Below are 12,616 nucleotides of genomic sequence, written 5' to 3'. Positions count from 1 at the left end.
GTGCCGCCTGCGGGCTCCCCACCTGGGCGCCATTAGCCCAGCGGTGTTTAATTGCGAGAGCCGATCAGACGGTGATACTGGACAAACGAGGCTGCAAGGCTGGTGTCGTTCTCCAGCGCGAACAATACTGGTTTGGGAAGTACCGCTTCGGTGGGTTTGAGCTTTGATCCTTCGGGGAGGAAAATCCTCGTCTGGTGGAAACGCTGGCGTACGTATGAACGCTGCGAAAAGTAAGGCCAAACACTTGCTGAGCTATTGCGTATGTAAGAAAAAGAGCAGTTAATAATAATTAATAATGCCATCAATATTTCACAATTGGCAGCCGCATAAAACCTGCATTCCTGGAGGATCTGCTGCGAGAGCAAGCTAGTGCCGGCAGAGCTGACATTTCATCTTTGTCGACTGCTGCCAGTGAATCAAAGAACTTACTTTTCCTGTATCGCTGCGCTCGCATAATGGCATCCCTTGTGATGGGCTCTAATTTATTGCCGCTGTGTCCTCGGTCCCGGGAGACGAGACAGGCTCTGGCAGAGAACCTGCGCCAGCCCTGTGGTGCTTTGTGTCGCAGCACGGCAAAGCAGCCTTACGCACAAGAAATACAATGGACCGAGAGGATGCGGTGGTTCAAGACTCCACTCCATTATTCTGAATTCCATCTGCGGAGATCATCTGTCGGTAGCGACTCCCGCTTATAAAGGGCGGGAGGGCTAACGATCTGGGCTGTAGCATTCCGCCTCAGTGGCTTCTTGTCTGCGTCTCCCTGTCGCTGTACGCACCGCAAGTCTGTTTTCCCCTCATATTTTGAGTTCATTAGCGATCAGTCTGGAGGCATTCAGTCCACTGACTGGGTTTCAGACAAAGAGTCTCGCATTTTGCTTACTTCAGAAATAATACGTTGTTGCAGCACAATTGTAGTATTGCCACGTGCTCTTAAATATAACCTTCAAACGGCGAGAAAAAAGGGATGTCAGAAGCAATCGCCAGCAGACACTCCTCTCAGGGAAGGTTTCACCTCTGCCATCTACCGGCACGCCGCAAATTTATATCCCGTCTCCGCTCCTTAATGTAGTCAAACCCTGTCTGTAATTGTATATTCAACAAATGTCGCAAGAATTTTTAACATGCAACTTCCAAGCAAATCATTACAGAGCTGCTGTCAGCTCATTACTGATGAAATCAACTGGGGGCAGCTGAGATAAATTGGTACCATTTAGCAGTTTCCAGCAGCTGAAGAGTGGCTTTCAAAGCTAAACATGGGTCCCTGCAGCTAAAATCTGGTCCTGAAGGAACACTGAAACCTTTGGAAAGTGATTCAGGTGGAGAAGGCGGCTATTTAATAATACGAAGTAAACAGCCATGTTGTAAGCAACGCACAGTAAAGTAAGTGCTTTTTATTATGCGTTACATATTTTTGTTTTGAAGGCAATATAGCAGAAAATCAAAACCTTTTCTAAGTAGCAAACATCTATACGCTTTAACGAAACAGCGATCTTAGCCTATGTGCATTGAACGTGTGTCTTCAACTTCGCTAAGTCCTATAAAGGCAACTACACTTTAACAGTTCAGTTATTACACTAGGCAGGGAGAGGGATGTGAAGTTTCTTGTGCTTGATGGTTACAAGGCACCTGTAGTCTGGGGGGGGGGAAATTGCCTTGCTTGATCAAAGCGGTTAAACTGCTTTCAGGAATCGCCTCTTTCTGCTAGAACTGAACGTACAACCTATGGAGCACTTCTGTCGCAGAATGTAAGAGCCGGAGAGACCCTGGCAAACTGGAAAAATGTAGCTGTGCTTCTCTAATTATGTCTGTCTCTTTCTTCTCCGATTCCCAAGAGAAAACAAAATTAAATGATGAAAATGTTTTCGGTTCTGAACTAAGATAACATTCTTCAATTTGTGTATGCACATCAAATATGAAAACCATGTCATTTTTATTGTGTATGCAAACATACACAGTGGGAAAAGAATGCAGTTTATGTTCCCAAACCAGAGGCCCCCAGCCTGCTTCCTCAGTGTGTCTTAGCGCAGCCTCAGAGGAGCAAAACACGCAGAACTCTGCTGCGAACACTTAGAGGTCCCCGAATATGTTCCATGAGCTCATTCAGCTGGTCTGACATGTATGTCACTAGCTTCTCCCGCAGCTACTCCAGCTCTTACTGGAATGGAAATTTAAGAAATAATTGGACACTGCCTTGCAAACGTTTAAAAATAAAAACAAAAAAATCCAGCAGGAGTATGGCAAGAGTCTGTAAAATTCAGAGCATCAAACGGTATTGCTGTTGCTTCTCATGGTCAGGTACAGGATTTCTTTATGGAAGTTTGCTTGTGCGTTTACAAGGTGAAACAAGTTCAAAAAGCTGCTGTCCTCTTCATCGCGATCCCCTACCAGGGCAAAGAGAAACATTTTAAAATGATTAGTGGAACAAAATGACTTCTTTGAAGATAAATCTTACTCATTCAGTGTTTTCAGCAGAGGCTTGATCAGCAGCCTCTGCTTAGATTTATGAGGCATTAGCTACTGCACCTGATGGTAGGACAGCTGTGAAATAACACAGGAGCCTCTCTCCAAAATTCCTTCACCAGCTTGTCCAAAGATGGACAAGAACAATTGTGCGTTAAGACAAAAATCTGTCCTAACTGAGCTTGCCATCATAATCAGTCTTGAGGTTTTATCAAGGCTGACAAGCTGTGGACAGGGAGCAACTGCAGCTTGTTGAGTTGAACGGGCTGGCTGGCAGCTGCTCAGAGCCTGCGTTCAGACGCAGCCCACGAGGACCTCAGGCCTAATGCTCTGGTGGGACGTATTTTAAAAGACTGTTGGTTTCACCATCCATGGCCCTAGGAATGTCTTAGACAAGAGAGATCGGTTAAAATAAATGTGTCTCCCAATTATGACACTTGATTCGTTATTTTATGTTATCAAAAAATTCCAGGCACTCCAGTATTGTTCTGCCCGGTGAGGGAGGGCAGAGGGACAGGCTGTGATGCCACGCTGGCTGTGTTGTCTCACTCGGTGCTAGCTCCTGATTAAAGAGCTCGTCCCGGCTCGCAGACCCGCAGGCTTACCCGACAGTACCGCCTGTAGCATGTCCATGATCATGTGAGCAAAGGCGTTCTCCACACACTGCAGGAAGTTGTTTCTCTCCCCTGGAGTGCTGAAAACTTTGCAGACCTTCTGCATCATTTTTACTGCCCAGTCCATGCAGTACAGGTCCTTCTCACAGACCTGACATACACAGGAAATATTAGAAATACGCCTTTTATGACGAGTATGACGCTGTAAAAGGCAAGATTAAATCTTAGAATTAACTATTGATTCTAATGGATCGGTTGCAGCCGTGGCCTGGAAAGTTAGGGTTTGTTAGGAGGACACAGAGGTTGTTCTCATTGTTGGCATGCTAACAGAGGAATTTCTCAACGTTGTTAGGGGTACTTCTCCTCAAGGATAGGCTTGCCGCCTTGCAGAGATGTGCTGGACAGGGACCAGAGGGTGGAAGACTACCAAGCCTCTTGCTGGACTTACTCCTGGTTTGTAGGAGTAGATGGGGAAACAGCTTTCAAGCCTGGGAAAGCAAATCCGGGGGTAAAGAGACAAAAGGCCCGAACCTGCTCTGTTCAGTAGTACTCACCAAAGCCAGGAAGACCATGAGTCTGGCTAACTCGACGGCTCTTCCATTCACAGCTTTACTGGCCATGAAAGTGAAGCAAATGTTGTTTCCACTCAGAATAAGAAGCCGAGCATTGTTCTCCATGAGCCACTCCCGGGGAACAACTTTGTAATAAAATAGAGAGAATTTTAGTGATCTTTGAACAAAAAGAAAGGAGTGCTGCAAAAACTATTCTGGAAGACGTGGATTTTTGAGTTGTTGGCTTTGACAGCTAACCCGAATTTGTGAGGGGATACCCTCTGGAATACAATTGCAGTAAGGAAGTCATATAAGCAATTCCTACCAGCAACACAGTTAGAGCTCTTCACGATAGCTTCTGTGATATAATCTCACCCAAAACTAACTTTCAATGTAGCCGTTAACATTGTTCAGCAGAATTTTGGCTTGAGCAAACATTACGTTTTCAGGTTACACAGCGTGGACAACGTTTCCTTAATAATGGCTAGACAAGACTTGAATTTTAAAGGTCTACATGGATTCTTAAAATATTTCACAATGGGGAAAGACAGCCTGAATTTGTAAGCAGTGCTGGGTTTCTCTCTCTCTACCCAGCTACTGCCTGGCTTCCAAGCGTAATGACTCTTCCAGTTACGCCACAGCTACTGTAAGGAATATTGCAGTCGGTTTCCCAAGGCACTTCTGTGTCTGAAACACGCTTATTGCCAGATTTGGAGGACGTGAGTATATAATCCTATGGATTAATGATAAAGGCAAAAACACACCTGACAGCTCATCCACAAGACTGATAACATCATCTGCTGTCCATTCTCTAGCTTCTGTATCATACAGCAGTTTAATTGCATCTGCTAGACCTTTCAGACTGGTCTCATCTGTTGGTCCTTCTATCATTTTCTGCCAAACCACATGTCCTGAGCAATATATTAAGTGACAAAGTAATTTTTTTTTAAACAAGGAAGGTGCTAAACGGGGCCTTACAGCAGAGTCAGAGGAGGGGAATTCAGGTAACACAACTCAGTCTTTGTGACGGTGAGATTTTTTTCCATCTGTCATTTTAGTAGGGACAGTGGTAGTTGCAGCATGAATCAAAGGGCGATTTAAAGAAACCCGGGTCTGATAACTAAGTGAGAAAGCATGCTTTTCTTCAGGGAAACAGATGCTGCTTTGAGGTGTGTTCGAGCTAACTCTACCCTAAGCAGGGGAGAATAGAGGAACAGAGGTGCAATTTCTTCACTTGAATTGTAACTTTATACATATATACACATCCATATATATATATATATTTAAACACACATATATATCAATTATGTATTTTATGTATGTTAGTGACATACATAAATTGTTCTGGTTAAGCAGAATAATTTTTTTCTACACAATACGATTACATTTTATTTACATAAAGCTTGGTTTTCAGAAATGCTGCATCCTGCAAGGAAATCTCATTCTCAGGGAACAAACTTTGAAAATTAAGCCCCCAGACTACTCGCCATCGAGAGAGGACACTGGCCCAAAGATGATATACAGTAGGCGAGCTTGATTGACCATGGGCCACGGCTTTAAAATACGAGTCAACCAAAATGCAGAATCACTTCGATGAATCCAGTGGTTCAACAAGACGCTACGACAGTATAACCTTATCCGCAGCTCTAGCTTTCGGGCACTTCCTGGGATAAAAGAATGTAGATATAAATCCATTAAGCCTCGCACAATACAGATGATCACTTGTTTTTTTAATAGGAAGAGGAAGAAGGATTTTCTTAAAGCTGCCCAAGAACATCTAGGGGGATTTAATTAAATTCTCAGCTGTTACTTCCTGAGCCTGGCTCTTTTGGATACGTTGCGCTAATTCAGGCCATAGAATCTATCGATGCACCCTCTGGTGCCTTTCTGCAGCAACTCATGCATGTCTTCAACGGCTCTCAGCTATGTTTTTTGGTTTCTGTTTTTTGGCATCAGTAAGTGGAAATAGGAGGAAGTGTGTATATGGCTGTGTATAAAGTGTTCCACAAAATACCCAGTTCTGTGCGGGGTAACACGAGAATTTCTTGAGAGGCATGTACGACGTCAGTGTTGTGTTTCAGAAATATTAAACCTAACTTTTTACTGCATCACTTTATTTCTATGTTGGTTCCTTTCCCATTGATTTCCCTGGCATTGGTGTACAGCAGGAAAGATTCAAGTCCATGTTACTGTTTACGTATATACATAACTCATGCATTGGTTTGATAATGGAATGATTTAAAAAAACCTAAACACCTCTCAAGACAACTCTCTTCGCTACAGGATATATGTCAAAGACAAAAGCACTTATCTTTGCTTTTGGTGAAGAAAAAACAGCTGTATTCATCTATATGAAGGCCAAGTATTTGCTTTAGAATGCCCACTTTCTGCGTAATACTGGAGCTAAGAGAGTGTACATGAGAGTCAGGAAAGGATTGGTACTACAAGGCTTAGCTGAGCTAAAACATTCCCAATTCTAGACACATTTTGTTTGCAGTAATCAAGATCCATTTTCTGACTTCTCCATGATAGCGCTTTTTGATTTCATAGGACTTCTGTCTGCTTCGATGATTACCTGGTTTGCTGCTGACAACTGTCTGTACTTTACGGGGTAAATTGCTCAGCTCACAGAGGAAGTTAAAAACCCGGTGACACTCTAGTTCATCCCAGCCTGCTGTTAGGATCTGAAGATTACAAGAGAAAGGGGGTAAAAATTAATAGATTGAGCCACAGATTTACATCACAATGCCATTTCTCATGTTAGATAAATGCAATCTGTCCTGCAATTTATCAGAAGAACAGAGAGGGGAGGTGTCATACCTGGAGCGTGGTGCCTGCACAGCATCTCCCTGATGAGTGTAGGGAAACCATTACCTGCTACAGAGGTGCTGTACGTTATGGCAGAGGTTGCACTTAAGCTTAATGCAGCCCAGAATCAAAAGCTGCTAATGGTGTTCCACACTCAGGGCCAAGATCTTATTTTTGAACCTTATGTGGAAAAGTACACAAAGGTATTTGCTACAAGGACAAATGTCCCAGCACAAAGAAACTCTCAACCACGGACAGATAATAACTTTTTTTTTTTTTGTATTATCAAATACTTTAATGCTGCATACGTATGCAGCACCTGTGTGCCCAAGTTTCTAAGACTTAAATGCATTTAAAATGTGCTCAAAATGCACAGAGGGAATTTGTTTCTGTATTTTTTTAAACAGTTACTCTCCAGTAAAGCCTCCGTTATGGCAGTTCTAACACTTCGCAATCAAACATCTCAAGTAGTGTTAAAAAGGTCCTACCCTTAGCGTTTTACTGCATATTTGCAATCACAGCAGTCATTACAGTAAATAAGCTGTGGATTGCTGAACTAATTCATTTGACACTGATTTTTTTTTTTTTTTATTAATTTTAAGCTACCACAAGCTAACAAAAATATTCTGGTATATGATGTGTATAGCCATTTACTTTTAAACTAAACCATCTCTGCTCTTGATTTGTGAATTTGAAGCTGTGTAATAAAATGCTCCCCTTCTCCCATGTCTTCTTAGACAATAAATCGCTAATCAAAATCCAGACTGGTTGGTAGGGAAATCCAGACCAAGGAATTCTCAAGAGTCAAATCAGCAGCTTTAACAACCAGAAAGGAAATTCAGAGAACTGTGTGAATAAATGCCTTCCCTCCCTGCCCCCCAAGGCTCAAAACCATCTTATACTTCTCAATACCTTGAAAAAACACAGATTAATTTAGAAAACTGCCTTAATTTTCTTTTATATTTGGGATACTTGCCTTCTCTCCATAAAGATACTGTACCTGTAAAAATACCCCATAGCACTGTAATCCTAAACAATGCAAAGGACTTGGACAACCATTAAGTTTAAAACAGGAAACCTGCAAGTAGAAAACACTAGTAATTTATCTTATCTGACCATAAGCTAATTCCTGTGATTGAAAATTCTCTGTACTACTTGTGTACATCAATACTGATTAGAGAGATTCAGAAGGACTCCCTTCCCTTATTGTATAAGGAAACAAGTTATAGTACCTATGTTATGGCTTAGCATTACGTTCAAAACTGTGGTCAAATGGGTGTGCAAAAGTAAGCTGAGAAGAGCAACCCTGTTTCCAGGAGAGTGAAATTTCTATGAAGAGCCGTGCTCTTCCACTGCAAAATTTCTAGTAGTCCACAAACTGAAGAAAAGTTGAAAACCACTGATCTTGGCATATGAAATCTCAGTAGAACAGCCTTGCGTTCAATATGCTGGCTTAGGCTTTTCTGTTTTTATTAAAAGGAGGCTGATTTCAAATCAATAAATTCATTACACAGTAGTAATAAACTCCAGCAAAGGGAGAGTAAAAGGCATAATTCAACTACCAATTGCCTTATAGAAATGGTATTGTAAGTGCAAGGGACAACTCCAAACACTAGTGAAAGAAATGTGGACTTACTTCTGAGAGAATCTTGTGTGTATACTTTAGCCGGTCTTTTGTAGGCAATAGAAGCGTGCATCTTTTAAGTAACAGTCCTGTGAACAAAACAAATACATACAGGACCATCAGCGTACATAGATGGCACATACATTACTGAATTAGCTTAAGCATTCACGTCACGCGCCTGCACGCACTAGTGAGAAAAAGCTGCCACTGCAAGGCGAAAAGAGCAGCACAAAACAGGAATCTGTGCTTTGGAGAAGGGGTGTATGCTTTTTGTAGCGGGGACATCTTTTACTAAAGAAATGTTGTCAGGGAGTACGTAGGCTTCCTATGCCATAACTTGTTTATTGTGTTGTTTTAAAGTCCCTGTTAGTCACAGTTGGAGCCCTATTAAAATTACTAGATTGGTTTTAGAATTGCAGCTGTTAAAAATATTGGAAATAAATGTTACTTGTTGCACCTCTTTTAACAGTACCCTGGGGAACGCTGGTTTTCCCCTTACATCATAGAAAGCCGAGCTTCCAAAATTTTTTCAAGATAGCCACATGCTCTAAAAAGAAAATATTCTAAACTGTGTTAATGTAAAACATAACTAAGAGGTAAAATTATTTTCCTATACAGGACTGAAATGGTATGTGTTTAGGATGTCAAAGTCTGGAGTTCATTATAGTGTGGAACAGCTGTTTGTTAAGCAGCGGTTTTTTCCTACACTACTGATAGAAAATGGATTAACAGCTTGCTCTTCAAAAACTTTTACCAGAATAAAATATATATATCTTGTTTGTTAATTAACCAAGAAATCTTGATTAATTTAACTTTAAAAAAAGTAAACTTTTTTTTTCCTGAATTGTCAGTCTCCCAAAAAATACATAACTTCTCCAATGTCAAAAAGCACTTTATGCATTTACTGTGGTTCTAAATGGACTCCTTCCTTATTTAGAAGCGTGTTAGCATTCCTACGTGACAGACATAATTTATTCATCAGCCTAGGACATGGTCCAAAGCTCAGTCAAGTCAATTTTCTGTTGACTAGATCAGACTTTGGAGAGAGCTCCCTGAAGAATAGTTGAAACTGTTACGACAGTGTAGCTGCAAATCAGAATACAGCCATCAGTGCGGGGAAAAATTACGCTGAGTAAAAAGGGTTGAGCAAAAGGTGCTGCTCCCGGTTTTGTACAGCAACCCCCCCTGCGCGGAAGGACAGTGCCGCGATCATTTATAACTCAAGTCCATTTTAAGCAATGACTGAAACGCTGACCCCGTTACAAGTACTGGAAGATTTTACCATGGACTTGAGCGGAACCAGACCGCTCTGAGTTTAAATGAGATTTATGTAATACGTAGACCCTGTTCAGGCTCTCTGAACAGGAATGAATTTTTCCCATTGAGTCCAGTCTTTCCTGCTGTAAAGTAAATATTGATTTTGCAACTGACCTCTTAGCAAAAACATTCTCTTGAGCTTTCCACTGATGACACAGATATTGCCAATGAGCTTTATATTTTGAATATGTCACGTTTTTACTACTAGGCCTACTGTGGCGATGAGTTCGCCCCTACATTTAAATAACAAGTTGCCATTTTGTATGTGGTTACTACAAAGCCCAAACTAATTTTGATTTTTTTTTTTTTTTTTTGAGAATTGTAGGGTTTCAGGCTTCATTTTAAAAATAAAACACTAAGATTATTTTAAGATACCTCAAAACCTACATGGATTGCTTACAATAGGAGGTCTTTGGTCTAAATGACTTTAACAGTGTTCCTTTACCTTGTGTATGCCTTTATTTAATGTCTTAAGTTCAAACCATACTTATAATTCTGAATCTAACCATGGCATCATTTTATTTTTCTGTCAAATAAACAATTCTTTTTATCTGCTAGGTAACAGTAAATTGATATGGATCAAATTAGGATTTAATTTAATTTGCTTCTCTGATAGAAGAACACTGATGGTGGGTGAAGAAAATTTTCAGTGTTCAAGACGCATGAGAAGGAATGCTTCATTTCTGAGTGATAGGCTGAATGAATTAGAATCAATGTGTTTTAAAAATTAGCAGAAAAGTTAAAAAGCAAACAATTTTGAATTTGAGGCTGTACAGCACTCCTGATTACTGTTGAACCCATGTCATTTTGATCTAGATTTCTATTACGCTATGCCAAAAGAGGTTTGAGCAGCTGAAAGAAAGACCAAGTGGATCTTTTCACCCAGAAGGGATTTGGTTAGCACACAGTATACCGTGACAGCAAAAGCGCAGACATTTTCACATTGCCCTTAAGCTGAGAGCGAGAGGAGAATGTGTTCTCCGTGCCCATTTCAGTCTTTGAACTCTGATACAAAGCTGCCAAGGAGAATGCTAGTCACTGACAACTGTGATAACAGTTTTGTGATGAGCATACTTCTTTTCTAAGAAGTGGAACGTGATCTGCAATACATCGCAAGTAGACTATCAAGCAGGCTTTCTGATGGCAACTGTTGTTGGTCACTTTAGAATTAGGCTGGGTTTAAGTACTGCGGCTGCATTTCCCAGACTGAGGAATGCGAGCTACTCCACAGTGATACATGAGGGCAGTCTGAACAGCCAAATTCCCTCGGCTAGCGTGGGGCCTGGGAGTCTCCGTTTCTGCCGCAGTTTCCAGTGGTGGTGTCCAAACAAACTAAAGTTGGAAACACCTACTACTGAGAACTGATCCTCTGCCCAAGCCCTGCTTGCCATTTAATATGAAAAAATAAACATAGAGGAGGCAGAGCATACATTACTTTTTCCGTAACTAAGAGGTTTTGGAATAACTTCAGGTAATTCCTCCCACCTCCCCCCACCAGTTAATGGTATTTGAGTGGGCTATTTGGCATGGGGAGGAACTTCACTTTCAGAGGGAGCTGCGCAAATGATTTGGGCCATATCCTCAGCATTTTACCGATCAATGCGTATAACAGAAGAAACCTTTTAAATGAGTTTGGTTCTCCCCTAATTGTTACCATTTGCATTAAAGGATCACCTAGAGATTTGTAGTGCTCTAAAATATAGGATACTTCTCTCTTGCCAGGTAGCTCAAGGTTATGAAAGTCTTGCAGTAAGAGCCTTCGGTTTCCTGATGGGGTTGAGATGTAATTAATAAGGCGGTTGCTGATGGTTTTCGACACCATGCTCAGCATGCTGATATCCTTCACTGAAAAAGCAAAAGCCGGTATACTTGTAAATCTTTACTGCAAGAAAAATGCTGATCATAGTCAATAACTTTATCTTACTTCAAAAATAGGCCAAGAAATAAGATTTACAAATAAAACAGAATTTAATTACTGTTTATCTCCTTTGCCAACAAACTGTAATAATTAGAAATGGATAGATCTAAGGAATACTTTTCACACTTAATAGGCAAAAACCACTTCAAATAGTTTGTAATTATCATTTAAATTTTGGTCATTTGGTTCTTCATACACAAAAGTTGAAAATTCAGAGAATAAGTCACATAAAATTACTTCAACTTGCTAAAAGGTAAAACATTTTAAATAATAGTGGCTTTTTCTAAACGGAAAACTTTTGTGGTAATTTTCAGATATTGGAAGTAACACCTTTCTTACCAGATTCTCACCTGAAAGATAATTCAATACCATTTGAAAGATCTCTAATGGAAGTGTTTTAAAATGTCCAAGTGTTGACAGAGATTGGGAATCTGTGTCCAAGGTGTTGCAGCGCTGTCTGGAGCGACGGTTACTGCGTCTGTATTTCTGGTTAGGAATCAAGGTGTAGCTGGTCCCTGCAGTGGATGTCATTGTTCTGTTAGTCCCATAAATTTAACCTGGAGAGAAAACATGAAAGTCCTATTTTCAGAAGAGGAAAATACTATACCCAAAACTAGGCTAAGAGGAAATCACTCCATTGTAGGCACAGTGATGGAGTGTGAAAATCTTGTCATATGCGTAGGATAAATTTTTGTTTGAATTTAGTACAATGACATGCAACGTACTAAATAATTTTCTAATTCCATGTCTCAGAGAATGAAGTATTCAGCTGATCTTAGAAGAGGAAAAGAGAAAAGCACTGGGGGACATCAGAAAGTTAGGAAAATAGTTCTAAAAGGAAACTCTTGAGGAAGTACGGTACAAGCTACAGTAATTAACATTCTTTTACCTTGTTACACTAATTATTCAACAGAATATGAAAAAGTTATAGGGATGTTATTGAAATGACTGTCATGTTACTTGATTCCTTTAGAGTGATAACTACTTATACGCATGCTTGCGTATGACCAAAAGAAAGATTAAAAGTAACAAAGTGATGCTTCAAACCATTTTTTCCTGCAGCATTTAAGTTGATACATGGCTTAATTTCATATAATGACTGTATGTGTGATATACCAATAAATAATTGCTACGTGGAAAAAATTCAGTGACCCGGGCTTTCCCAAAATCATGAGGGTCTGAAAAGTAATGAGCTTTAAACGATCAATAAATATGGGGGGTTTTATTTGCCTTCTGGTTTCTGAGTCTCTAGAATAGGTACACTTCACATTGTCAGGCAACAGTGAGAGTTAGTGGCTCGCTACCTCTTAAAGTTATTTTTTTT

At 40.5% G+C, this 12,616-nt stretch overlaps 1 protein-coding gene across 1 annotated transcript; it reads right to left on the bottom strand.

Annotated features, from left to right (window-relative positions):
• Positions 1 to 2,262: 2,262 nt before the first annotated feature.
• FBXO47 (F-box protein 47) lies at positions 2,263 to 11,823 on the bottom strand. Its single transcript, XM_076356858.1, has 10 exons — positions 11,643 to 11,823; positions 11,049 to 11,219; positions 8,070 to 8,146; positions 7,434 to 7,511; positions 6,201 to 6,309; positions 5,113 to 5,289; positions 4,390 to 4,536; positions 3,629 to 3,771; positions 3,066 to 3,225; positions 2,263 to 2,381 (listed from the first exon to the last, which is right to left on the bottom strand). Exons 1-10 carry the CDS (start codon positions 11,821 to 11,823, stop codon positions 2,263 to 2,265), a joined length of 1,362 nt encoding a protein of 453 aa, XP_076212973.1.
• Positions 11,824 to 12,616: the final 793 nt, after the last annotated feature.

The sequence above is a fragment of the Aptenodytes patagonicus genome, chromosome 20, assembly GCF_965638725.1.
Source record: "Aptenodytes patagonicus chromosome 20, bAptPat1.pri.cur, whole genome shotgun sequence".
Lineage (NCBI taxonomy): Eukaryota > Metazoa > Chordata > Aves > Sphenisciformes > Spheniscidae > Aptenodytes > Aptenodytes patagonicus.
Note: the sequence above shows the minus strand (reverse complement) of the source record. Positions and strands in the feature narration are given on the sequence as shown.

What these genes read in the sequence shown, in the direction of transcription:
- FBXO47 (XM_076356858.1), bottom strand. Translation starts at nt 11,823, where the DNA reads ATGACATCCACTGCAGGGACCAGCTACACCTTGATTCCTAACCAGAAA. An exon ending in GCCAGTGTCCTCTCTCGATG is followed by an intron (nt 4,537 to 5,112) that starts GCGAGTAGTCTG and finishes TATATTGCTCAG; the next exon opens with GACATGTGGTTTGGCAGAAA. An exon ending in TCTTGTGGATGAGCTGTCAG is followed by an intron (nt 3,772 to 4,389) that starts GTGTGTTTTTGC and finishes TTTATTACAAAG; the next exon opens with TTGTTCCCCGGGAGTGGCTC.